Source organism: Manis pentadactyla, chromosome 9 (assembly GCF_030020395.1).
Source record: "Manis pentadactyla isolate mManPen7 chromosome 9, mManPen7.hap1, whole genome shotgun sequence".
Lineage (NCBI taxonomy): Eukaryota > Metazoa > Chordata > Mammalia > Pholidota > Manidae > Manis > Manis pentadactyla.
This window is the reverse complement of record NC_080027.1, coordinates 125,568,335-125,596,004: the sequence shown is the minus strand read 5'-3', so window position 1 is coordinate 125,596,004 and position 27,670 is coordinate 125,568,335. Positions and strand designations below refer to the sequence as shown.

The 27,670-nt window shown below is 55.1% G+C and overlaps 1 protein-coding gene across 1 annotated transcript; it reads right to left on the bottom strand.

The window, feature by feature from the left end:
- Positions 1–263: 263 nt before the first annotated feature.
- On the bottom strand, positions 264–21,401 carry CSRP1 (cysteine and glycine rich protein 1). Its single transcript, XM_036909515.2, has 6 exons — positions 21,287–21,401; positions 11,178–11,296; positions 6,137–6,305; positions 5,094–5,223; positions 1,925–2,018; positions 264–1,476 (listed from the first exon to the last, which is right to left on the bottom strand). Exons 2-6 carry the CDS (start codon positions 11,287–11,289, stop codon positions 1,400–1,402), a joined length of 582 nt encoding a protein of 193 aa, XP_036765410.1. The 5' UTR covers positions 11,290–11,296; positions 21,287–21,401; the 3' UTR covers positions 264–1,399.
- Positions 21,402–27,670: the final 6,269 nt, after the last annotated feature.

Sequence of the window (27,670 nt, the reverse complement as noted above, 5' to 3'; positions counted from 1 at the left end):
GCAGTTTGGGGGCCTTGCTGAGCCCAGAGTCCTCATGCCCAGATGTAAGGGTGGGGGCTGGAAAAGGCAAGGGGCAGGATTTGGTTGCTCCCTGCAGTGTGGTTCACTTAGAACTGAACTGGGAAGGAGGCGCCCCTTAGAAAAGCAGGAATGGACTGCTCTATTTCCACCACACCTCCTGCTGATTTGACGACTCTAATCAAGTTTCCTCCCAGTACCAGGGGACAGTAGTGCTTCTGGATCCGGGATCAGGACACCAGAGCTCTGTTGTAATAGCTTTATTGACCAGGTGAGCATCAGCTGAGTACGGTCCGTGCCTGCAGCCCTGCTGGTCACAGCCCCGTCAGTGTTGTCCTTTCAGTCACCAGCAAGGCCCAGCCCCTCCCCCTCTTGCTGCTCCTGACCTGGGGGCCTGGAAGGGATGGGAGTGAGTGGCCAGAGCAGTCCCTGGAGAAGGGCAGGGCGAAGGGGCAAGGCCCTGCTGGGTGGGCAGGTCCTGAGGACTGGGTGCAGGGGGAAGGGGCGTCCAGATGAAGACGGAGGCTGTGTGAGCCTCCCTCCACGTCTGAGGGTCAGGCACTGGCCTGGGCTGTGCAGCAAACTGCGGGAGCTGCCGTCACCACCTTCGGACCCAGGGTGAGGGGCAGAGCCGCCTACCCTCAGATCCGAGTGGACACATGGGAGCGTGCATTGCCGGTGTTTCTTCCTCTGGGCCCTCCAGCAAGCAGGGAAGTCAGTGCCTGGGGAGGTCAGACCGCATCCTGACTGGGAGCTTCTCACACAGGCTGTTCTCCTCCCACCCCGAGAAAAGACACCAGTTCCCCACAGCCTCAAAGGCAAGAGGCGTGGAGAAGCAGGGGGCTCCTTCGGTCCATGACCCTGTCTGCATCCCGAGCTGGGACTCCCCAGGCCTGTTCTCAGGGACACCAGAAGCCCACCCTCTTACCCACAGAGGGGAATCTCTGGGATGCAACAGACCACAGCCTGCCCCTGCCCCACATCAGCTCTGCTTCCCTCCCGACTGGGTCTGCTGCTGCTCCTCTGGGATCCGAGAAATGGGCTCAGGGGTCCGGCCAGTTGATGATGGACACTCAGCCTAAGAGGCTAAGAACAGAGGCCTGTGGGGCAAGGTGAGGGGAAGGGGCTCGGTCCCACCTAGACTCAAAACACAGATTCTCCTGCTGGTGATGGTGTCCGATCCCAGGCAGGGGGGCTCCTTGGAGGGGTAGGATGTCAGGAAGACCCCGAACCAAAGGGACCCAGACACCCAAGTTCAAGTTATTAGTGATGCGTGGCAGGGCTGAGAGGGGGGGAAGAATCCGAGGTCGCCGAGGCTGCTGGGAAGGACACAGCGATGGAAAGCGCAGGCGTGGGCAGCGGGTGGCGGGTGGCTGCAGCCTCACTCGGAGTGGACCAGAGCCCCAGCTCCTTGCCCAAACCCAAAGCCCTTGGGTCCGAAGTTTTTAGCGTAGCATCCTACAGAGAGGAGAGGGGTAAGGACACGCTCCCCCCACCCCAAGCCACGCCCCTGGCCTCCACCACCGATACTCCACCCCCAGCACCTGGCCAGGGGGACCCCCTCCCTTCTGCAGCACCCCCTATCCCCAGTACTGAGGAGCCTCTTGGCTTTGCAGGCTAGCCATTTCCCTGGCCACTGAAATCACAGCAGCATTCTCTGTCAGGGCAGGGAGCCAGGAGTCAGGACCCCAGTGTGGCCCTGTCCTGCCCTGACCCGACATGACTCCGGCCAGGCTGCTTTCTCCCTCTGGCCTTGTCTCCTCACTTGTCAAACGCAGGGGTCACAGTAGATGCTCTGGAATTGACCCCAGGCCAGGAGCTGTTTTACCTTTAGTAAGGGCATAACTACTTAGCGGCCCTACCCCTCAAACCTTCCGACCCTCGAATTTGAAGTGAAACCACTCACCTTTGCAGTAAATCTCGCCATCCTTATCAGCCAGGGTGGTTGACTCGAGGCCTTTGCCACACTTGGCGCACCGGAAGCAGGACTTATGCCAGGACTGGGCAGGGAAGGGGGTAGTTAGCACCACCGCCAGGGACCAGAGCAGCCCCAGCCCCCTCGCCTGTGACAGAATGACAGCAGACAGGCTCAAGACCCTTCCGAGGTCTGCTCAGCTGGTGCCACTGGGACATCTCAGCCCTTGGGGCTGCGCGGTGGAAGGGGCCAGCCAGGACCACGCACCACCTCACCCCATCTTCAAGGCAGTGTGGCAATCACTGGATGGCCAGTGGCACCCGCTGCCCCGCAGAGGGCAGGTGGGAGGGTGAGGTCACCACCAAGGTAGCTGTTCCTCAACAGGCAGGGCCAGACAGGCCTCTCCCGACCCAACCTGCCTGTGGATTAGTGAGGTGGGAGTGGGCTTTGGACTTGTCCTGGCCCTGCGCTGATGAGCTGCAGGGCCTCCGCCATCTCCTCCCCCGGGGGGCCTCTCTGCCTGCCTGCCTTGCAGAAGGGATGGACAAGTAGATATGTACAGGCGTGCTGCCTGCCTCAGGGCAGGCTTTTGTACCTGGGATCCTTCTGAACCAGCCAAGCCTCTGAAGTTCTACACCTGGGTACCCTGTTTGCGCAAAAGTCATCACCTCTCAGAGAGTGGGCTGGTGGCATCCCCTTACTAGGTAGCTGTGTGGATTTAATGGCTTTCCCAGCATGAAGTGCCAGGCATGGGGCCTGGTGTCTAATGTTCCTCTGAAAGGAGAAGGGGCCTATGAAGTGCACTTGCACCCAGGAGGAAAAGGCCAGAGAAACAGAGCTTCTCCAGGAGCCGGAGAAGGCCCTCTGGGGTTCTAAGAGGAGCCTGCAGGCAACACAGGGCTAGCAGCCTGCCAGGGAAGAAGCCGGCCGGCCCGCGTATGCCCTCGCTGGCAGGAGTCAGCACACACGGGCGAGCCTTCTCGGCAGCCCTGAGCAGGAGCAGCGGGTGACGTGTAGACAGCGCTGCAAGAGGCAGGAAGCCTTCAGGCAGGACAAAACAAGGCCTTTTAAGGTCAAAGACACTCCCGGAGCTCAGCCACCCAGCTGCCCAGTGCTGGGCTGGAGAATAAGAAAAGAAACTGGATCCCCTCAGATTTCCTGGCTGCCAGACCAATGTATGCTGGCTTCTCGTCCAAAACTCCAGGGACGAGGGTCCAGAGAGCTGAGATGGGGGCTCAGACTTGGCCCTCCCACCAGTGCCCTGGGCACCTCAGCAGGCACCCAGCCTTTGCTTCCTCCTAATGCAGGGGCTGCTACCCCACACTCTCCAGGCTGGAGACAGACTGCACCGCCCAGCCCTCACAGTGCCCAGTCCTCGCTCCGAACAGCCCAGCCCTTTACTCATTCATTGAACACCCAAAATAGTCCTGATCCTCTATACATCTTTTTCTGTTTGACCACAAAATCCTCTTATCTCTACCCCTTAGTAGTACAGTCTTAACTTTAACTTAGACCCTGTCTAAGTAATGGAAATATTCTCAGCTGTTTCTTAGAATCGTCTAATCTCATAGAAAGACACAACAGGAAAAAAACAACTTAATAATAATATTAGCAGTATCTCCCGTTTTCATATTATTTAATCAACAGCAAGGATTGTCATTCTGACCTCACAACAATCCCCAAGAGTAAACAATAATAGTAATAATAATGGTAACAGCAACAATAGCTGACTTAAACTGAGCACCAACCAGCCACGGCACTGGGCACTACTCGTGCATAGTTTCATTTAATCTTTAAAACCACCTTGTTTTTCAGGGACCATCATTTGCTCCACTTTACAGATGTAGAACTGCGGCTTAGGAAGGTTAAATGATTGGCCCAAGGTCACTCAATGAGAAATGGCAAAACCAGGTTTCACACCAGATTGTCTATAGTCCAATGTCTTAATCAGCCTGCTAGGACTCATGACCCCTTCCCAGTGTACAGCTGTGGGAACAGGCTCAAAGAGGTTAAAAAACCTCCGGTAGAGTTAACAATAGTTAAGAGCAAGGGCTTGGGGGTTAGAGGAAGCTGGTCTCCTGACTCCTAGCCTAGCCATTTCCTAGCCAGGAGATCTGGGAAAATCACTCAGTGCTTCACCTGCAGGATGGGACAGCAACATCCACCTCCAATCATGACTGTCAGGGTTAGACTGAGAGCCTGCTGTGGCCTAGACATGGCCTAAGTATTAGCTCCCTGTCCATCCCTCCCAGGCCCCTGCCTCAAGGTCGGACCAAATGCAGAAGAGCTGGGGACAGGCTCCAGGCTCGGCTGTTTCGTGAGCCGTCGGGTGGCTCTGGCCAAGTCACTCCTGTCCTTGGACCTCATGTGATGATGCAGAAATCCCTCTGGCCACATACTGGAGATGCCTCTTCAGTGATTCTCTGAGAATCCCTGGGCAAGGGTTCTCAGGCCTCTGCACCCCCATCCTCCCTGAGGGCTGTGCTAGGCTCTCTCCGGGGTTGTGGGGGCCTCGCTCTGTGCTTCCCACTAGGCTTTGGCAAGTGCAATGCTCCAGCCAGGGTAAAATGCACGAGTGACAGAATAGTTTGCAAAGGCCTCCCAGGACACTGTAGGCCCTGAAAATCTCTGCCCTGGAACTACGTGGATGGGTTTCCTGGAGCCCACGTTCTGTGAATGGAATGTATGAAGATTTTCAAGTGATTTTTACCTCTTAACATTTTGGGGATCACAAATCCTTTTGGAAATCTGATGAAAGCTATAGATCTCCTTCCCAGAAAGAGACACGCTCCCACAACATTTTGCATACAAGTTTAGGGAGTCTGCGGTTCCTCTGAAACCCATCTATGCACCACCTTTAGAGCTCTGTGGTCCCCCACTCTAGAGACACAGATTGATCTTTGCAGCTCTGTGAATTGCCCAAGGTATTTATTTCACTCCTGAGTGATGTGAGCCTGGAGGCTGGGATGCTCAGGGTCAAGGGACCCACGAAAGGTCACACCTTCCCCAGAAGGGAGGGAGTTAAAGCCTAGCGCTTGGGCTCCCCTGAGCAGAGCTGGGGCAGACTTACAAAAGTCTGGAACCCACATTTCAGTAAAGTATCTTGCCAGCCTGCCCCTCTCCGCCCCCCACCCACCAGGATGCCCAGCAGCCGCCTTACCTTCCCAGCACCAATCACTTTCTCGGCAGCATAGACCGCCTGGCTGCATCGGGGGCAGTACTCGGAGCCGCCAATCTTCTGGGCAAACTTGGAAGCATTGGGGTTGGTGGTGGGCCTGTGGCCAGGGGCCCTGCAGTGGGGAAGCACATGCAGTGAGGTGGCTTAACACAAAAATCAGGCTGGACTGTGTGGGCACAACCCCCGCCATCATCGGGCACCAAGGCAGGGGCAGCTTTCCCAGCTGGCCCCGAGGCTGGCTGCCAGGCCTGCACAGTTCCCTCCCGTTTTAAAGAGGGACAAACCCAGGCTCAGCATGAAGTTGTTTCCACTGAAGCATCACAGATCCCCCAGCAACCTAGTTAAAACACTGGGGCCATTTAGCACCTCATTTGCTAAGAATTGCCCTCCTCAGAACCCCACTCCAGCAGGCTGTCTGTGATCAGATTCTTTCCAGGAGAAATCTGCTGACGAATCACTCCCACTGGGGGATTGACCTTAGCTGGAATGTGGCAACACATCGGTCATTTCTGTCCATCCCCCCAGGGCCAAGACACTGGCCAGGCCGCCTGCCAACAGTCACCATTCACAGTGGGTCAGAGGGCAAAGGGTGCAGGGACTCTGCCCTGTAGCAATTTCAGGAAAGGGAAATGACTTCCCCTCAGCAGGGGTGAGAGGGGGCCCAGAGAGGCTGGTGTGCCAGGGCGCTGCTTCTGAGCCCTGGTCTGCCAAAGACCCCGGGCAAGTCACAGCCTTGCCTGGGTTTCCTCCCCTAAGACAGAAGGAAATCGGACCAAGTAATACTTGGGGCCCATCCCACCTCTGACATCCATAAAAATACAGGCTGCACACTCCACATACAGGGGAGCCTGGCCTGTCTCACTCCCTGCTGGGTCCCCAGCTCCTCCAGATGGCCTGACACCCCCACGGGTGCTCTGTGACATGCCTGACATAAAGGGCTTCCAGAACCTTCCTCGCTTAACCAACAGTGGTTGGGGGCCGGAGGAGAGAACTGGGGGAAAGGGTTGGAGGGCTCTCATACTCACTCTTCGTGCCTGATGCCCAGTGACTCCCCCTTGTCGGTGCTCAGCGTGCCTGCGCCCTGCCCATAGCCGTAGCCTTTTGGCCCGTACTTCTTGCCATAGCAGGACTTGCAGTAGATCTCCTCGCCATGCACAGCCACCGTGGTACTGTCCAGATTCTTCTTGCAGACCACTGTGGAGGGAAGTGAGTATGGTGAGTGAGCACGTGGGTGAGCTGTCAGCAAGCCGCCCGGCAACGGGAGCTCCTCAGGCACTTTGCATCCATAACACCCAGAGCTTCCAGGAGCAGCCTGGAAATTAAGTCAGGATGGCCGATGGGCTGGGAGCAGAGGAGGGGAGCCATGCAGCCCAGCTCTACGAATGCCGGCCCAGCCACCTCTCCCAGGAGCCCACATGCACCTTCCCCAAACTCTGCACCCTCATCCCTTTCCGGGCTGCAGTGCACCCCCAGGTTCATCAGAGGCAACAGCCTGACCCCAAGCCACAGGAAGCCTGTGGAGGGCCTTCATTCTGCCCTTGACAAAGAAACCGCAAGTCCCAACAGGAGAGGAGAAAAAAACAAGGGAAGGAAAAAGGGCAGGGTTTCCCTGCCCCCAGCAATGGAATCCAGAAGGGAGGACCTAGGTCTGCCTGGGGCAAGGGGTCCGGGTAAACAGATGCCCCCAGACAGAAAAAAAGATTTAACACTTAATAAAGATTCCAGGGTGGTGGGCTTTCAAATGAGATGCAGGCCAAGCTAATCACAACAATAGGATCTGAAGTTTCTAATCTCGGAAATCATTGCCATAGGAAGAACTGAGGTCAGACAGTGGGATGAATTTCCTGACTCCTGGAGAGAGAGTGGAATGGGGTGAGTGACAGTGAAATGAGATTTAGATAGCCTGGGGGCCTCAGATGCCCTGTTTACCTCTGAGGGGAACTGCGCCCACCTAGGCAGAGTGAAACAGTGCAGAGCCTGGGCTCAGGGAAAGTCAGGCTGCTCAGAATCAAATCCCAACTGTCTCCCTTGCCAGCTGCCCCACCTGTGTGTGAGGGGCCAGTTCTTCTGCCTCAAGGTCCTCATTTGTAAATGCGGGTAACATCTATCCCAAAAGATGATTGGGAGAACAGAATGCAATCTTACATGTAAAGTACGTCTTAGCACAATACCTTGCATACAATAGGTGCATAATAAACGTTGGCTACCCTTAGTATCACATAAAGTTAGTACCACATAAAGTTAGTACCAGGGGGACACAAGTGAGGTGGAGGGATGGGCCCAGGTCTTCAAGAGGTCAAATGCTTCCAACCCCAAACTACTCTTAAGAGAGCCAACTTCATTCCATTTCCTTAGTCTTATCCTGCAAGGCTAACTTGGTTCTATGATGTTCCTTAAATCCTGGGACGCAGTGTGCCCAACTGGCCCAGACACTCAAACATGTCCTTCTAAAGATGGAAACACTAGGAAACCCCTGGAGGAGCCACATCCCCCACTCACCCCGAGAAGGCTCTCAGCCCAGCTCCCTGCAAAGTTGCCATCCTCGTGCCTTTAAAGGGTTGGGCCTTCTGCCAGCCCCTCTCTCCCCCTGAGCCCCAGGTTGGAGACTTCGGACTAAATAAGGACCCTCTTGTCTTGCCCTTGAGATCCCCACCTCATTCCAGCACTCTGGGCAGCCCAAATAAGGGACTTCCCACCACCTCCCGCGGGGCTTAGCTCCTGGGAAGGAGGGAGAGGGAACGACAGGCCGAGGGCTCCGGCATTCCCTTCTAGGGTGGGAGTCAGGAGCCGGCCTGCAATTGCTTCCCGTAAAACCCAAGTTGAACTGGGAATTCCAAGACCAGAGAGAAGGCAGGAAGCAGAGACGCCAGCAGTTGGAGAGAGAGGTCCTTGGGGGTTGATCTCTCCAGCAGGAGGCCCAGGAGCTTAGCCCAGAGGAGACGCCAGGACTCAAGCTGGCACACTCCAGATGCCCTCTCCACGCCAGCTGAGCCCTGACCTCCGCATCCAACGGGGAGACCTCCCTGCTGGGTTCCGCTCGGCCTCGCTCTCCCAGAGCCCTGCCCTGCCCACTGTAGCCCAGCGTCAACACTGTATCCGGGCCCTGTCCCTCACCTCCTCCAGGTGATGGAGTCTTGGCTCACTTAAGGGGAATTTCGAACTAAGGCCTAAGGTTTCACCAAATACTGTTAGGCCAATAGGACAAGGCTTAGGTGTGGGTTTGTCATGTATATTTGTTGGGAAAATGTACCTCCAGGTACCACATGGCTCAGTGAAGCCTTGTGATGCTATCTGGAAGTACAGGGAAGACGCAGCCCCAGGGGAGAGCCCCCTCACCTCACCCCAAGACAAGCGATCCTTTCTGCTTCTAGAAAGAAAACCAAGGCCCAAAAAGAAGCTCACAGAATTGGCCAGAAGCCAAGCCAAGCCAGAACCCAGCCCAACTTCTAGACCTGCTGTTTTCTACTCAGCTTGGGGAGGCCAGGCATGTGGGACAGGGCAGGTGAAAAGTGACAGCAAACCTCAGCCTGCAGGTGGGATACTGGTGTCAGAGGGCATGCAGGGCCCCTCCGCGCTTCCCCTGGGCACTGAGGTTCTGGGAAACAGCCCAGTTCCCTCAGCCACCACTACCGGGTTAGGCCAAGACCAGGTCTGGTTCTCCAGCAGGGACAGTTACAGCTCAGAGAAGGGCATGTCCATACTCTCAGCTGCACAGCTGAGCTCTCCAGCCTGCCAACAGACTGGCTGCCCCTACTGAGACTGCAAGTACCACAGACCCTCTCTGTCCTTGCTCTCAGGTCAAAGGCCAAGGCCAAGCCCAAGGCAGAGGCCACTCTCCCTGACGTTGCCTGTTACATCATCCTGTCTTCCTCTGATCTGTCCCAGGCCCTCAGGAGAGGACAAGCAGGTGCCACACTGAACAGAGCCAGAGCCAGGGACCCAAATGGTCAGAGGAACTTCCTTTGGGGACTCACCCAGGCCAGCCAGCCAGGGACTATAGCCCTTAATGCCAGGCCGGCCCACACCCTGCTAGTCTCTGTCCTCCTTAGCAAGACAGCCCTTTGATTCTGAGGGTCATTCTGAATTCTTGAATTCAAGCCGGACACCCCTCACCCCCTCACTGAAAGAGAACAGTGACACCCCTCCATGCATAAACCTGCACAAAGCCCACCGTGTGCCCCATGCTGCTCAGGCACTGGAATAGGCCTGCCGCGGAGGCACCTCAGACTGCTGGGACCTCTCTGAGCTCCGATGAGCAGGCACGGCGCTGGCCCAGGGACCCTGGGGAGACACGGCACTGTTCCCTGCGGCTGTCGGTTTCGTAACACCCACTCCTGGCCCTGCTCCCCAGCCTGACTTTCTACAACTGTTGTTAATCCTCAACAGGCCTCCCGCCTGCTCCAGGGCTGCCTCCTCTGCCTATGCTACCCCGAGTTCCTGACTTCCCTTGGTGCCTGGCCCCCCGCCACCCCACAAGGGCTGTAGGCAGGAGGCCTCCCAGCCACAGCTGGCCATGTTTAGCCAGCGATTAAGCAACATCTGAGAGCAAAGAGGGATGTCCTAAGGACCCCAGCAGCCAGGACCCTCTTCCCTGCCAATGCCAAGCTCTTATCCCCTCTGAGAAAAATAATGGCCTGAAAATTCCTCAGTGCTGATAACAAGATGCTGCTGTGTTTGCACAGCCTCTGCAGGCTGGAAGCCAGCAAGGCTCCACTGGAGCTCATTTACTCCCCATTCATCAGACGCAGCCCTCGGCCTGTCACTCTGGGCCGGCAGGCAGGGTGTGGTGCCTCTGGGGCCGGTGCTGGGTGGCTTCCGGCCAGTTTACCCAGCAGCAGATAAAGATCTGGTGAACATCCAGTGAACAGTGGCCCTCAGCCCACCTGATCTGGGCCTGGGTCACAACCACCATAGACAAAGCAGCCAGTTTGCTTTGTGTGGTGCAGGATGGAGAGGACCCCCTTCTCTGAGTCCCTCATAGGCTGGGGCCCCTTCGCTGTGTGTCAGACCTTCTCTGCGTCCGACCATCCAGCCGGCAGATCCTTCAGTACCATGTGTGTGTGTGTGTGTGTGTGTGTGTGTGTGTCTGTCTCTGTACCCGTGTGTCTGCGTGTGCCTGCCGGTGTGCATGTGACTGTGTGGTGGGGCAGCGTCTATTACTTAAGAACACTCACACCGATTTCAGTGCCTCACTGTCCCCGAGCCCTTCCTGCTTGAATCCTCATGGCTCTGTGAGGTATGCATCACTCGCCTCCCTGCCACAAGAAAACGCAACCAGAGAGAAACTGAGTGACTGCCCTTGGTCACCACTCAGGTCCCAGCCCTGCCTGATTGGCCCTGACTCCCAGGGCCAGGCTGAGACACCCCACTGCTGCCCACTCTTGGCTGCCCCCAAGGAAAACACACCGTGCTGAGGTTGCCCCGTCTGACCCAGATCACTCAGGAATCTGCAGGGGCTTCCCGGGCGCCGTGAAAACATCCCTGGGCCCCGACGCAGGCCTGGAGCAAGTCTGGCTCCGGCTTCCTGGGCGCGGACGCCAAGCTCTTTGGCCCACCGTCCTCTCGCCGCAGGGGCTGCAGCAGGAAGGGGAAGTGAGAGGCGCCCGGGCCGGCCCAGAAGGGGCCGCAGAGCACGGCTCTTCCTCCGGACCCAGCTTCCCTGTAAGGCTCAGCCCCTTTGCCTGTGATGAGTGATCATCTGGTCCCAAGTCTGGTGGAACTTTGGGCTAAAAGCGTCTTCCTCTTAAATAACGGGATTGGGATCATGGCAGGGAGAGAAAGAAGGGAAAGAGGAGTGGAAAGTTTTCCTAACCAAGGCTTTAGCGCTTGGCCCGCAGCCCCGAGCGTCGCCGCCACACCCTCCCCCAGCTCTGGCCAGTTCACCCCGAGAATGCCGCTTCTGGGCGGAACAAAGAGGCCCTTGAGTGTCTCTCGCCCAGCTGCACTTCAGACAAATGTCAGGCTGTTTACGTCCCATGGGGCCGGTTCCCTGGGGTGCCGACAGGCTCAGCCTGTGGGGGCAGGCCCAGGTGCCCGTCAGTGGCAGGGCCTGGGGCGCATACTCACTGCACAGGAAGCAGGACTTATGGAAGCTACTGCCTTCGCACTGGACCTCTTCGGCAAAGTACACTGTCTTCTGGCACACCCCACATTTCTTGCCTCCTCCCCAGTTCGGCATTCTGAACCTGCACACAGAAATGGAAATTAATTTTTCAGGGAGATGGAAACACAGATTGCCCATGACAGGAAAGCCACAGGCAACAGGCAGAGCCTGAGGAGGGAGAGATGGCCAGCAGGCCCTGGCAGGGCACTGCCCCCGGCTTGCTCGCCACATCCCCCCCAGACCGTACGTGGGGGCTTCCTACCCCAATGGAATCAACAGATACTCACTGGGCACCCGCTGTCTATTGAGCCTCGTGCTAGGCGCTCCAAAGGAGACTGATGAGCATTAAGATACGGGCTCTACAAAGCAGGCTACACAGCATAAAAATGAACCGTCCGCTCCATGCCTCAACATGGATGAACCCCACAAACATTAATTTGGAGCAAAGAAACAGATGAACCAGAATTCATAAAACACAAATCATTTGTGTAAGGTTCACACTCAGGCAAAATTCACATTGTCAAGGGATGAACACATGATGCAAAAGTCATAAAGAAAAGCAAGGGCACAGCTACCACAGACTAGTATCTCAGATTTGTTGCCCCAAGACACGGAACGGAAGACGTGGGGGTCTCCAGGGGGCATTTAAGGCACCGGCAGTATTCTTTTTCTTGGGTGGCCGTCACATGGGGGCTTACTTTAGAATTAGTCTTAAACACGTAGGTTTCAGATGCTCTTTCACACACAGGTTTTTTTTAAGCAGGAGGCAGGCACGCAAGGCACAGTTCTCAGGCTTTAAGGTCCATTAGAATCAGGAACGGGGCTTCCGCAAAGTCAGGTTTATCAGCACACCCCAGAGCCTGAGTCACGACCTCTGGGGATGAGGTTATGGGAATCTGGATTTTAATAATAAGCCCCCCAGCTGATCCAAAGCAGGCAGCCTGAGACCCACTTGGAGATGCTCGAGCTATTGGCTCTGAGCTGGATGGGGTCCTGACATCAGGTTTGGTCCAGTCCTGACCCGGCCATACACTGGCTGTGTGTACCTGGGCAAGGTAGGTGGTTTTTCTGAATTTTGATTTCTGTATCTGTAAAATGGGGATAAAAACAAAAGCTACTTCATGGATTATTTCTGGGGGTGAAATGCGATATGGCAGGTCAAAGGCAGGGCACAGCGCCAGGCCTATGGGAAGCATTCAACAATTATTATGAAGCACAAGTCCAAGACTGCAGGGGACCCAGTGCTGCCAGCAAGTGGCACAGAGGGTAAATGCTACAGGAACCTGGAGGCAGAGGCAGCCCGTGAGGATGGTTTCTGCTTCTCTACTTCCATCTCACTCACTCATCAGACACATGACCCTTCCAGCTCTTTCGACAGAAGTTCGTGGAGAAAAGAGTCCCATGCAAGGTACAGGTGACTGTGGGTATGGATGGGTGATGAGGTAGCCAGGCCCTGGGGAGCGTGGCAGGCTGCAGGCTGCCAGGGAATGAACGGAGCAGGTGCCAAAGGGCTTTGCTGCCTCAGGAGCTTCTCGTGGGACATGTGACACGGAAATGCTGACACCATGTGTTATCCAGAGCCCACCCTCCTGGTGTCAAGGACAGAGGACGCAGGGCCTCCCCTGCTGGAGAGGTTCCTCTGCCAGTGGGCACAGGCTTCAGCTCAAAGATGCACCCTGCACAGCACCTGGCATATGGGTGTTTGTGCGGGCATCCAATACATAGTTGGGGAATGAGCAAAGCAGGCCTCAGTCCTGAATGCCATGCTAGGGCCACGCTCTCCAGGGCAGTGTACCTCTGCAGAGCCTGAAGCCCAGCAGAGGTGCCCAGGAAGCGTGTGCAGGCTGACAAGCAGGGTTCAAGGGGTAGTTGTGATGGCGAGGGTGATGGCGACGCTGCTGGCTCCCTGCCGGGTGCTGGGGCTGGAATATCACAGAGATTATGGGGCTTTCCAGCAAGGTTTTGTCGGGTGTAGAGGGCAACGCATGTCCACCCCCTCTGCCCTGTCTTCCCATACCTAAAAACTGGGCTCTGCTGGCCCCACCCTGGTCCCTCCCTCTCCCCAATCCCCTCCCATCCCACTGTACCTAAAGTCGCCTCATGCCAGGACTTCCATAGACCTCTGACCTTGAGCTTTCCTGGAGCACAGACTCCTTATCCAACTTCAGGTGAGCATCTCACGTGGACGGCCCACCAGGACCTCGATTCCGACATGAGTGACCTGATCTCATTGCCTTCCTTCTCAAACTTGTTTTCTTTCCTGACTTTTCCATTTTTGCTCAGGGTACCACAACCATCCTCTCCATCCCTAAGGAATCCCATCCGGCACCCGGGATGATGGCGCACTCTCCCTGCTCCCTTAGCCCCATCCCAGGGGCAGCCCTTTGCCCACTCACCCCCTTGTGCTGAGACCCTTAGATTCTCTCTGCTTTCTGCCACCCTAATCCAGACCCATCACCTCTCACCTTCACTTAGCCAATCCCATGCTCCCTTGAAGAGGCCACCACGGCCACCCTGATTTTCAGCCATGACACGTGGCCTGGACCTAGTGTAATCATAAGCTGCCACGGTTACCAACGGAAGGTGGGCCGGCCATACACTTCAGGCCAAGGAGAGAGAAGAACGGAGCTCTTGGGCTCTGGATCTTCTGAGAGAACTTCCTGGAAGCAAGCCCCTACCCCTAGTGAGGGGAGGGGAGCAACAGGCCTGGGGTCATTGTCCCCAGAGGGACAGGCAGTCCCTGGATGAAGCAGACAGCAGGGAAGACAGCTGAGAGGCATGAAGTCTGCGGTGACATCACTAAGCCCCCCCCCAAATTCAGCAAAACCTAAATTTCCATTTGTCGCTGACTTTTCCAGTTAAACAAACCAACAAAATCCCTCTACTGTTTAAGCCAGTAACTTTACAACCGAATGGCTCCCCGGACAGACGGCAGCCAGGGCCATGCTGCTTCTGGAAGCTCCTTCCCAGTCTGCCCCCCACAGCTGCCAGATCCTTTCTGTGGGGCATTGCCTGCTGTCAGTGACTCCCTGCTGCCGAAAAATAATGAAACCCCTCACCTTGACGCCTTCCACAACACAAACTCCACCTTCCTGTGCCGCTGTCTCCTGCATGCCCCCCCACCGCTCCCCGCCCTCCACATTACCAGCCCCGGGATTTCTTCCGTTTGTCCCCAGAGCACCGGAGCAGGGCCGGCAGGTGGGAATCCCATCCTACCAGTCAGTGCCTGTGAACAGAGCTGGGGGGCTGCGACCAGGCGGGGCTGAGGCTGGGGCCCGGCCTCTCCCTCGTGGGTCCCTGCGTGGGCAGCTCTCCCCTCCCCAGCTCCACAAGGCCGCAGCTCCTCAGGCTTACCCACATCCCTGACACAGCCCGCAGGCGGGACTTCTCTAAGTGCACATGACCTCTCTCTGCCTCCCTCAGACAACCCACAGGCCTGGGCCCCCAGGTCCTCGGGGCAGTCCCCATCCCCAGCCCCCAGTGCCCTGCTCGTCAGACCCGTTCTGCCCTGAGGACTCCAGGGCTAAGTTGCTTTGTTGAGCAAGAGCTCAGGGCTGCCAAACCATATAACACGAAGAACGGTTCGATCAGAAGAGCAATGTGTACTTGCTTTCTGCCTAGCCACCAGCCATTTCCCCCTCTTCCTTATTACAGAACCCCAACACTATTCAGGCAGCCACCCCCCACGCCCCCCAGTGACTCTGGGGAGGTTCTCTCCTCCCGGCCCTAGGGGCAGAGGCTGGTCGCCTAGGCCAACCAGGGTGACCCCGTTCCCATGAGACAGGAGGAAGCTTGGCTGGGGAGGCCCCTAGGGAAAGGTGCTCATGCATCTGGGGACACGCAGGTTCAGGTGCGCTTCCGCCTCTGATAAGGTGACTAGACACAACCCAGCACTCCTGCGGCTGAGGCCCAGCTGACAGGCTGCACCACTACACGCCTACTATGCTCCCATTCTGTCCCCACCAGCTGGAGATGGGGACCACATGCCCACTTTACAGATAAGAAAACAAGGCTCAGAGAGTTAGGTGACGTGCCTAGAGCCACTGGGCTGGAGGAGGCAGACGGGGACCCCGGCGCAGGTCAGCCATTTCTGAGCCCTCTGTCGCCCCAGTCTCCACGATGTACCCCCACCATATTTAAGAGTTCCTGTGAACAGTGGGCAAGCAGCACCCAAGCTTGGGCCTCTCCTCCCTTCCCAACTCCCCAGCCAGAAGGGGACATACTCCAATCCCCTGGGATTACCCCTAAGGGAGGGCAGTTCCCCCAGCCGCGTGATTGGGACCCAGTTCCAAGCAGTGTTTGTTCCCAAACACAAAAGCCCTTCTCCCTCTGGGGGAGACCCAAGCGCTGTGCACAGGCCTCCCCTTGTTCTCCCTGGCCCCAGGTCAGGGGCCCACATCGAGCAAGGCCCCAGGGAAGCAGGAGGATGGGCGGAGTGGAGTGAACCCCCAGGACCTGCCAGGAGGAGAAGCCGCCCAGGGCGCCTCTCAGCGGGGCCATCCCTGTGAGCCAGGCGTCAGGCTGGGGTCTCCCTGCAGAAGCCCCGTGAAGGCACAAGGCTCTAGCACCTTGGGACAGAAAGCAATGATGCCCATGGCCAGGAAGGGTCCCAAGCAGCCCCTGTGGGTGGCGTGGGTTGCCCACCCCCTCTGCCCACATGGGACCCTTCCAGGGATCCCACCCTTGAGGAAGAGTCTCAGCTGGAGGGAGCCCTTCCTCCTAACCCACCAGGGGTGAGGAGCATGGTTCACCCCTGCCCACGCCCCTCCACCCTACCCCCTTTTCCACAGCCAAATTCTGGCTATCAGGAGGCTGAATTGCCTTAAAAGGAAACCTGGAGTGCCTACAAGGACACCTGACTCTTTCTCAACTGCTTTCCCCGCTGGGGGGACAGAGACCCTGCAGGAGACTGTTGGGAGGGAAGTACCCAAGGTCAGAGTGCAGACAGTGCGGTTTAGTGTGGATAGGAATAGGGGTTCTAGCTCCATCCCTTCCTAACCGAGCGATCCTGGGTGGGTGGTTTTCCTCTCTGAGCTTCAGTTAGCTTGTCTAAACTGGACTCTATACTGACTCCCTAAAATCATCGTTCTGAGGATTAAATGAGACTGTATGGAAGTGATGGGACAGCATCTGGCATAACTGAATCACCCCTAATTACCACTCACAGGACAGGCCCAGGAGAGCTTTGCCAGCACGCGCAGCAGCAGGTGCCAGCTCTCTGTCCCACCTAGCCCACGTCTGGAAGGAGCAAGGCTCGAGCATAACACGCCAAATAGGGACCAAGGATTCCTGACTCCTCCATCAGCTCAGCCAAAGAGTCTGGGACAAGCATCTTGCCCTTCTTTGGAACTTAGTTCCCCCAGCCACCTGAGATGTTATACCACGCTCTCTAGTGTACTACTGCGGGTGATGAAGAGGCATTGCTATCTTCTGAGACCCCATCGCCCACCTGCTGGGTTTGCCATGGGCTCCCTTCAGAGTTATATTCCCAGTGGGCACTGCCATCCATCTGTGTTCTGGTTTTGTCCTGCTTCGTATGTTGATAATCTCAGCAGACAACAGGGCTTGAATTTGCTGCTGACTGGCTAAGAAATACCTGGTCAGCTCTTTACCTGAAATGTCAGGAACTTCAGCGCCAGCTAGAAGCAGAGGCCAAGATCATCAACTACCCTGAGTGTGCTGCTCGCACTTCCATGCCTAGCTGCCCCATGAGGAGTGCTATCCAGACCCTCGGTCCTGGGGAGAGGTTTTAGATGCAGCTCATACGGCAGCGGAGGAAGGGGCAGACACGGGGCACAGACTCTCACATTCACAAACCTCATATAAGTTGGAATGAGTTGACGAGTCCCCTGCACACTCATGCTTTACGTCTAAGGTACCATCTCGGTGATGTACGATCCTTCACGGCCAGCCACCGGCGCCTGGAGGAGAGCCTCCTCTCATCACCCTGTTGATCTGACAAGCCATGCCTTGTCTTGATTTCTCCAATGGAAAAATCCCATCTCTCCCATTCCAAAAATCTCATGTTGTCTACAGGCCAAAGATCAACTTCTGGGCGCTGGGCTCAGGTCCCCACCCACTCGGTCTGGTAGAGACCTGTCAGGTGTTTGTCTAGTTAGTGCGCTACTCGCATGACCTGAGCTGTGTGGTATCTGGCCAGGTACACAGGATCACTGTCACCCATTCCAACCCCACAGCCTGGCCTCTCCCTCCCTGCCCACAGCAGGAGAGCAGCAGAGGTCTCCCCGCCACCCTAACCACCCCCACCGCCAGTGGTCAGGGTTCAGAGCCCACATCTTAGAGGCGATGCCTGAAAGCCCAGGAAAGAGGCCTTCCCTGAAGATAACTGTCACTGGTAGGGGGACAAATGGCAGATGTAAAGCTGCAAACTCAGCCTCATCCTCACATACCCCCAGGGTTATGACTGCTTCAGAACCCTGTCCGTGACTCACCTCTCTAAGAGGCGAACTGGCCTGCTGAGCTACGATCACTCCAGGCCCCGTGGTATCCTAGACCCCCGACTGCCATTCTAGCTAAACTCTCTCCGAGGTCTGAGTTTTCAAGCCCGTGCCCAGACTGGGAGCTGATGAAAACTGTGCCCTGTCTCCTTTCTTGCCTGTCCACTAATGCCTTTTACAGAGGAGCTCTTCACCCCTGGAGTTCAGAAACTTGAAGTTCGACGAAGGGAGAAGTGGGGGTCCGTGATTTCTTTTAAGGATTTTAAAACTACTACAGGAAATCCTGCATTATAATAAGGTCTCACAGACTAATCAACAGATCCAGTTTCTTGCAGTTCATCTGGAATGATGTCACTTAGAGTTGTAGAAATTGCTTATCCCGTGCTGAAAGGTCTGAATAAGTTTGCTTTAATTTTTCAAAAGCCAAAACAAATTAGCACTTCGACTTTTTGAAAACAGGTTGTTTGCAGCTGACACGTCAGGAAGCCCCGTGCCACGCCATCCCACACCGTCCCTGCGTGAAGAATGCCAGGCTCACTGGCCAGAGAGGGCCTGGCTGCCTGGTGGGGGCCGAGTCTGTGCTCCAGCTGCAAACCTTCTATTTATTTCTTCCTCCTTTGTCACTATTGAGGAGTCAGGCGCTGCCTTCTGGCCTTTAGGAAACACTGGAAATGCCAGAGTCTGGAAATGCTCGCTGCCTTGGTATTTACACACTTTACCATACATGGAAATTACTCAATGCTGACGTCAGACAAATTCCTGGGGAGCTGCGTAGTACCGCCACCCACGTCATTACCACAGAAATTCCTGAATGCTGGAAACTGTAGGCAAAGCGGCCTGTCCATACCGGGACCCCCTGTACACACACACCCCTCCCCCGCCCCGAAGCTAGTCTGCTTCTGCGCAGCGTGTCTTTCTTTTCTGGGCTTCTTTTCTTTCCTACAAACCTGGCCCAGAAATTCAAACCACATCAGACCTGGTGAAAGCATATCCCCTGGAACCTGGGACCTAACTTCCAGGGTGTCCTCTCCTCCCAGGCCAGGAAGCAGAGGGAAAAGTTAGAAGTCCTGAGTTCTAACCCTGTCTTCATCCACCTTCATACTGGCAAAGCTGTATCTTTCCTAAATAGTTTGTAAGCTGTAAAGCTCTTTGTAAAGCTACTGTGTTTCACAAATGGCAGGTATTCCCTTATTGTGGAGGAACTCAGCTCCTAGAGTTGATCTAGAAATAGGAAATGGAGAGTAAAGAAAAATAACGACTTAGTGGTGGGCATGGGTTTTGTAAGGAGTCTGCCTATGTTTGAATGGCAGCTCCACGACTGAACAGCTGCAATACTGAGCAAGTTACTTGTCACCGCTGAACCTCAGTTTCTTCATCTGTCAAAAAGGGGGACATCAGTGCCTCCCTCATAGACTGTCCAACATAATATAGGTGAAGACTTTAGGCCAGTCCCTAAGGCACAGCTGGCGCAGATACCTGCTTACTGTTCTCACAGTAATGACAATAATGATAAAAATAACTTACCATTCGGTTTTGTGTCTCTTCCGATATCTGCAAACTCTGCAGAGCAGGAGCAAATGACTGACTTAGAGGAAAAAGTCCTCTAACCCTCACCAGTGCCCCCTTCATTAGCACCTCGAAACGTGTGAGGCTTGACTCATCAGTCGTCAAAGCAAGCCAATTTCTAACAATAAGCTGGGCTGACATAAATATTTAAAACTTCAGCAGCCTATCAAAAAAGCCTTCACAATTTGCTTCCCCACCAGGAGACCTGCATAAATAAAAACATGCCTTTTTTCCCCTCACTTGATCTCAATACTAGTCACATGGAAAAACGGGCTAGTAACTATTTGCAAGGTCTATGAGTGTCCAGTCAGGCAACCCAGCTAAAAGCCTATTCCTAGCCCATTCATTCACCTAATATTTACTGATCACCAACCAAGTGTCAACACTACACTCCCCAGCTGCAGCTCTGGCCCCACAGGCACATGTTTGCAATTAAACAGAAAATACCTGGGCAAGGAAGGATGGTGCTAGAGCAAGCTAGAGGCAAAAGGCTGTGGCTCTCCTGCTCACATTTTACTAGCCACCCAGTTGCAGAGCTGATGGACCTGCCCGGCAGCCTCTCTCCTGCATTGTCCCAGACGCTCTCCCCTGGGCAGTGCTCCCTGCCCCCTCCTCCAGCCCACGCCCCGGACCCTGTGCTGTTTGACTGTCCCAGCCCCAGATAGCCTCCCTGAGGCAAAGGGTCCCTCCCTGCCAGACTGTGTGCAGGGCAAGGCTGGAGTGCAAGAGGGGGTAACAGCTGCCTAAGGGCAGCTGAAGGCTGAGGACAGTCTCTCCAGCAAGAGGTGACCCTGGCTCCTGAGCCGGACGGAGCGCGGCTGGAGAATCAGAAGGCCACAGCTGAGTGCGTGCAGGGGAAGCTCAGCACCCCTGTCCCCAAGTCCCACCCCTGAGAAACCCCCAGCCTGCACTCTGAGGTGACAGGAGCCAGCACCTCCAGCCTCATCTTCTGGGAGAGAGGGGTATACGGGGGAAGGCAGTAATCGAGCCTTACTGTGCAATAACTGAGACACTGAGTCACCTGTCCGAGGCCATCTGCGTATTAAATGGCACATCCAAGACTCATCCACCTTCCAAACAATCTCCCACCAAGATTCCAGGCTTCTTTTCATGACACGCCTTCCACCAGGGCCAGGGGATTTCCCCCGCGCCCACGCGCCAGATCCCCGTGCAGAGCCCTCTCTGTGTACGTAGGGCCTGCCCATTCGCTCACCCCCACGGAGCAGGGGCGGGGGGTGGGGAGCGGGGGGCGGCGCAGGAGCCCAGCCTCTAGGGACGGGCCTGTGCCCCCGCATGGCTCCCAGCCTAGACCCAGGCCCCGATGGGCTTCCGACAGCACAGGGAGCAGGAGTGGGCAGAATACTCTCCCTGCCTGTGGGAGCAAACACCTGCCTCGAGGTTGCTTTTTGGCTAGCATATTGCAACTTGCTTTAAATGCCCAAGACCAGCGCCTTCCCCTCCCCACCTAAGGGCTGAGGCCACACAACGGCCAGTGAGTTCTTTCGGGCTTGGGTGATTGCCCCACCCAGCACCAAGGCCTGGTTGGGGCGGGGTGGGGGGAACAGGTGAACCGTGCAGCTTCCATCTCGAGCTTCCCGACAGTGAAAACTCACAGCTGCGCTCAAGGCACAGATGCCCCAGGCCGCCCGTGAAGCCAGATGTGTGCTCCCCCGGGCCCCCGCCCCCCGCGAGCGTGTTCTCCCAGAGCGGGGCGGTGAGGGCGGGGGTGGCACCGATGCCGTCATCCCCCCGCCGTAACAAAGAGTCAGACTCGCGCAGGATCGCCCACTGTCTCGCTGCCAGACCCGCAGGCGGCGGGCGGAGCCGGGCGGCCCGGGCCGGGGGCACCGGGGCCGGTGGTGTCCAGGCAGCCCTGGCTAACTGCGGCCACTTCTCCCACCTGCTCTGCCCGCGACCGCCCCCGGCCGCGCACTTTCCCTTCCGAGTTTCCCGGCAGCTGCCGGGGCGCGGCGGGCGGGCAGGCCCGGGGGCGCGCGGGCCGGGGGCGGCAGCCGGGGAGCAGGCGGCGAGGCCCTGGGCGCACTCACCCTGCGGCGGCGGCGGCGGGGGCGCTCTCGGAAGCGGCGGCTGGGTGCGCCCGGCCGGCGCGCCGTTTTGTTCCGCTCGGGGGAAGGCGTGTCCCGGGCCACGCCAGCCCCCGGGCTTTGCACACTGCACCACGCCAGGGCTGATGTCATGGCGCGAAGCCCCGCGGCGCTCCCCCAGGCCCCGGGGCGGCGTGGGCTGCGCGGGCGCGACGCGGCTCGGCTTGGCTCGACCCTGCGCGCCCCTGCGGCCCCACTGTGCGCCTGCCGCCGCGCGGACACCGCTCGTCCGTGCCCCGAGCCTCTCTGGGTTTTCCTGTCCGCCAGATGGGGGGCGCAGATGTGATCTGAGCGGGCAGACCCCTGACTAACTTGTGCCCCCCGCCCCCGGGAGGGACTGTCTCACATTTGCAAGTCCTGGTGGCAAGGTGGAGCTCCAGAGTGAGACAGGGACTGTGGGTTTAGACAGAGTAGGGTGAGGGCCTCCGGAAAAAGACCCCTACCAAAACTCTGTATTAAACAATTAAGCAAAGTCAGAGTCCCTTTAATTCTCTAAAGTAATATAAGCATTCTTCTGTGAGATTAAAACTAAAAAGCCAGGAGTAATTTGGCCTGAAATATTTGAATATCCCCCAGATAAGAAAATACCTCAGCATAGCCATGTCTTCACTGTGTTAATTAAATGAGGCTATTGTAAAATTTACTTTAGCTGCTAAAAGGCCCAGCTTACTTTCTTTAACTTTACCCAGATGCTGCTTTTCTTCCTCCAGCCCTAATCAAATGATTTGCAACCTAATCAAATGATTGAGTATGTGCAAGTAATAATGGCAAGCGAGTCCAATCACAAACAACATAGTAAAAACAGGAAAGATTCCATCTTAAAGATAAGACTGCATTTTAAAACCCAAGAAGTCAAAAAAATAGGTTTCTTAACATAACAGACAATAACCCAGCCCACCTCGGGAGCAGGACAGGCAGTCTTGATTGATACGCTCCCAAACCAAGAAACTGCTATTCTGGGAAAGAATCAAAGCAGTTAATTTCTTGTGTTAACTCTGAAAAATAATCCCGAAGACTGATAAGAAACTTAATGTCTCTTCAAAGGTAAGCATTTGGGGACCATTTAGCTGGTCTGCATCCCTAGCCCTTTGTCTCTCAACCGCCTGTAAAACCCCTAGACAATGCACCACCACGGACTCTCTTGTCCCCTCCTGGCGCGAGCCAGGAGCTCTGTCTTCTCACTTTATCTCTAAATAAAAGCCTCTCACTTACTCTCCTATGAGTGTTTGCAAAGTTCATTCTTCGACTCTGTGAACAAGAAACCCGGCAACAAGAGTAAGACAGTCCTGGGCTCTAATCCTGCCCTCCACTTACTGCTTGAATGCTTGGCATAGACACTTAGCCCATTTGGGCCTTGGGTTCTGCATCTGTGAAAAGGGTGTAATCCACAGGGCTGTTGCCCCGGATGAGCTGAGATGGTGTAGGACCAGTAGCCTTCATCAATGGCCAGCCAGATAAGATATTCACTAAATGTTAATTATATCCTCCAACGGCTCCCATCCCCTCAGTTTTCCCCAGTCTCTGCTGCTATCTGAAGGAGAACATCCCACCCCCAAAAGTGGCAGTTCTGAACAGTGGGTGCCTCGGCTGGGGCTTTTCTCTGGGCTTCCAAACTTCAGTATGACAGACACAGGCTGAGACCACTCCAAGCTGCCCCAGGGCAGTTACCAATGGGCATGCACCCTCACCCAGTGCCCAGCCCTTCCTGAGGGCTTTGCAGAGCACAGAGAGGCCCTCACAGGGCAGGGCTGCTGCCTCGCCCAGGGTGGAATCTCTACCTCTTTCCTGGATGCGGGAACAGCCCAGAAAGCCAATGTTCAGAACAGAGAAGGAACCTCCCAGGGGTCCCTGGCAGGCAGGACTCAGGCGGGACAGCAGAACCAGGCTACGATCGGGGCAGGTTCTGTGTTCTGAAGTAACGCCCTTTGTTGGGGCTTGAGGACTTGGATTTGGAGGAACGTGAAGAATCTGAGAGACTGGTGTTCCCAGGAATGGAAGGAGCAACAAAGAATCTGTGAGATCCTGAGGGAGATTAAAGAACTAGCTCCTGGTTTGTAGTTTTCTGTGACTTGTCCCCTACATTTCTAAGCCAGAGGGGAACTGAGGGCTGGTGCTACCTCTTACTTTCCAGGGTTGAATTTCACGGAGTGCAGACTGGTGGGAAGTAAACTACACTCGGTTCTTGGGTATACATTTCACTGTGATTATGTGTTGTTGGTGTGTCTGTGTGTAACTTTCTCTGCTTTCTTGGGCTCTAAAGTGTTTTCTGAGAAGGGAGTATGACAGCCTCCTCTGCCCAGAGCAGTTAACTGGGGGCAAGTCTGGAGGGTTTGCTGGGCAGCTGGCCACCTCTCTCCCCAGGTCACCCATAGATGCCCCTACCACCTCTTCCAGACAGGACAGGTGTCAAGGGCTCAGGACCTCACAGGCTTCGTTTAAAGCTCAGGTTGCTGAATCAACGCTCTTCTAGAAATAAAGTCAAGCATCTGATAACCAGAAAAGGAAGTATTTATCAAGATTTGTCTTGCTTTCCACCATAAGAAACATCTTTCCTTTGGCTAGGCCCTTCACATAAACAGGGCCCTCCAAGATCAGAGGTCTGTGAACACCAACTAGTGCTCTTCGCAGATTGGACTGTCCTCACTGGACCCAAGCCAGATGTAGGGGGAGGGACCAGGAGAATTCCTGGTCGTTCCTGCACTGAGCAAGCACTAAACAGGGACATTAGGCTGTGGAACTACGACAGGGTGCAGACTTTTTCTTATCGAGAAAAGAAGAGAGTCTACACACATAAACAGAATCAGAAATGAAAAGGAAAAGTCATACAGAAAACACAAATACAAATTATTAGAGAATACTATGAAAAATTATATGCTAACAACTTTGAAAACCTAGAAGAAATGGAACACTCTCTATAAAAACAAAAAAAAAAAGTGGGCTCGCTGCCCAAAGGGGGCGCCTCACGGGATTACCCTCTTTCCCTTCAGTTCTCAGGATCCCAGACAGATGAGTTCTGGAGTCTTGTTCAAGCCTTTACAAAAGGGCAAACCCCTGAATTTCCTTCTTTGGTCTCGGTTTGTCTTCTGGAGTCAAGGGACTGTTGATTTCCCCAGAAAGGACATGCAAACCTGTGCTGTGAAATCTAGGGGAAGTCCAGGATAAGGAGAGCAATAGCTGCAGTCACACCGCGATTCTCCACGCACAGCTTACAGCACCTTGCAAATCAGGTGGCTACAGAATGTGACATCCAAACTGGATCGCTTTTGATGGTGAATAGTATAGTGACAGTATTTCTAATTTACACCAAGGGAGCAGGACCGTTTCAGGCAAGCCAGGGTAGATGGTCACCCTGTATGTCCACCCAAAGACCGTGCCAGGGCACATGTCTTAGGAGCTGTCAGGCAGAGCTGGAGATAAAGGAAGCCTGGTAGGCCTTGCCTGGTCTGCTATTTTTCCAGAACCTCACACATGTATCCCCGCCTGCATGCTGCTGACCATTTGGGCTTGGCCTTGGATAACCCATTAGCAGGAAAGAAGACTATGCAAATCAGGAAGGACTTTGGGACTGAGGGAATCAAAGGTGTGCTGGGGTATCAACCATGCAAACAGACACAGCCCGATGTATAAAGCATCAATACTTGGGATATTGCACGTGCAGAAATGTCCATAGGACAGACACACTCAGTCTTGCTGACCTCAATTAGATGACTGTGCCCAGCCAGCAGCAGCATGCAACTGTGCAGAGAAAATGCCATCAGAACTCATCGCCGAGAAGTGCTCTGCTGGGGGTTCTCGAAGGGGGCCTGACACACACAGGGGCTTGGCTGCTTCTCTGGACTCTGAAAAAAAGGCTAAACTTTTCCGTATTCACGTCTCCTCTCTGTGCACTCTTCCGCCCAGTGCCTCTGGATTGTTCTCAGCTACTGGGGTTGAAGTAGTGGTGCTACAGGCAGGCAGCAGGGCTCCTGCCTTCCAACTTCCCACTTCCTCTGCTGCCTTTCTGGCATCTTCTCTTTCCTCCCCATCAGCATTCTGATGCCACATCTTCTCCCATGCTTCCTGCTACAAAGTATTTATTTTTCCTATTCATCGCAGGTGAGGGTGGCATGAGTGTGGGGCTGAGGCTGAAAGTGAAGGAATATGGCTGGCTTATCTCTGCCCATCGTCCCAGAAAGCTTAGAGATTCAGGCTGGGCCAGAGATTTCTCACTTTTCTGTCCATCACTCCCTTCCTCCATCCATCCATCCATTCATTCTGCAGACATTTATTGAGGTCCTGCTCAATGCTGGTCATGTGCTATAGGTGCTGAGAATATGGGGGAGAATATGGCTTGTATCATCATCTCAAGGAGTTTACAATCCAGTGGGAAAACCAATGTGTGGGGTCCCACACCTTTTGGGGGCATGAGGGAGGGGTGTGGGGAACAATGAGTAGACAAAGGACAAATGTAGGGCACAGGGCACAGGGTCAGGAAAGTTTCAATCGAGAAAGTGAGATAGGAATGGGGCCTTAAAAGGTGAACAAGAGTTGGCCAGGAAACAATGGGAAGGGGCAAGATCCCGGAACAGCACTGTTCAACCAGGGAACTGCAAGCTCAGCCGCAGAGCTGACACCTAAGATGGAAGACAAGGTTGTGTGGGTGATGGGCTGGGGGGTAGGCAGGGACCAGAGGAACGTGGTGGCCACTGTCAACCATCTGAAGGGAGCTGGGCTGTCTTGAGGGCAGTGGGAGCTTTCTAGGACCTTAAGCAGAGACATGACGTGGTCAGTAAAAGCATTTTAGGAGGATGCTACGATTCCCCGTGAAAGTCAGATGAGAAGGGTGTGAGAGAGGAGTCAGGGGTCCGTCAGGAGATCATTGCAATGGTCTGGGAAAGAGAGAGGGGCTCCAGTAGCCCTGGGGATGGAAAGCGGGTGACGGATTTGGGAATTGTCGAGGAGGCAGAATCTATTGAGCTTGATGAGCAGTTGGCTTCTGGGGGTGAGGCTGAGTGCGGCAGGAAGGTCGGGAGGGTCAGGGTTGGGCCCTGGTTTCTGGGCTGGGAACTCAGTGAGATTCGGGGGAGTTGCAGGTTGAGGGGCAGGGAGGGATGGTGAACTGGTTTTAGATTTCCTGGATTTGAGATGCTTGAGGAACACACAAGTGGGACTGTCCAGTAGGTGGTTGGGCACAGAGGGCAGAAGAGGGGCCGGGGCTGGAGGTGGAGATGTGGGCGTGCCCAGTCCCGACAGAGCTCGAGGGGAGCAGGCTCAGGACCCTCGGGCACACCAACTGAGGGTGGGTGATGGCCCACGGAGGACACTGAGGGGGAGGTGACAGGGACGCTAGCGGAGAGGGCGCCTCAAAGAGGAGGGAGCCAGGACACGCACAGGCTGGGCCCCCTTCTGTGCCTTGTGTGGGGGGATGTCGAGGGGAAAGACCCGAGAGGTGTGGAGACACCTGGGGAAAAAAATGGATGGAGGGGGTCAAGAAAGGCAAGAGTCAGTGGATAAAGGCCTTAGTCTGCTTCCCCTTCCCCACACCGAGAGGAGGTGTGACTGCTTCCCGGGTCCCTCTCGGAGGGGTGAGGATTCTGTGAGAGCCACAGAAATGAATTCGCAGAATACGAAGGTTCCCTGAGTAAAGAATTCCCTGCATAGATCAAACTCTTTTTCAGCAGGCGTTGCCTTTCCTGCATCCCAGGAGTACGCAAAGCGCAGCCTCCCAGGTCACCAGGAGCCACTGTGCTGTAAGGGATCCAGGGCTAAACTTGCAGTTTGACTCTCAGTTCTGCCATCAATCATTAAAAATAATATTAACACTAACAAGTAATTATTGAGCCCCAGCGACATGTCTTCCCTTTACCCCAGCATCTCCATCAGCCTTCACGGAGTGATGTAAGGACCATTTTCACCCCCTCTTTTGCATGTGAGGTAACCAGGACTCAGAGCAGTAATCAGCCCAGTGGCTGTGCCCGAGATCCAGACCCCGGTTAGCTCACGTGTGGGATGAGCGGTTGGACCAGCTCGGGGCTCTCGTAAGTTTACCCCAAGTTTCCTGACAACAAAGAGGCTGAACGAGTCCCTCCTGAGGAAACTGGGACAGGACATTGGCAGAAGAAGTCTACTTGCAGGTCTTTGAAGGCTCAGGTTTTACTGAAAACGTTTATTTAAATTTGGCATTCTCCTACACAAATATTTGTGTTGTATATTAAATTAAAATTATCCATTTCTAATATAGATAATTTACAATAATATATATCTATACATTAAATGATCTATTAAATATTTATATAAATTTGAATATTATTTATATTAAGAGGAATGGAGGTTCTTGGGAAACGTGTC

What these genes read in the sequence shown, in the direction of transcription:
- CSRP1 (XM_036909515.2), bottom strand. Translation starts at nt 11,289, where the DNA reads ATGCCGAACTGGGGAGGAGGCAAGAAATGTGGGGTGTGCCAGAAGACA. An exon ending in CTGGGCATCAGGCACGAAGA is followed by an intron (nt 5,224 to 6,136) that starts GTGAGTATGAGA and finishes TCCCCACTGCAG; the next exon opens with GGCCCCTGGCCACAGGCCCA. An exon ending in AAGTGATTGGTGCTGGGAAG is followed by an intron (nt 2,019 to 5,093) that starts GTAAGGCGGCTG and finishes TTCCCTGCCCAG; the next exon opens with TCCTGGCATAAGTCCTGCTT.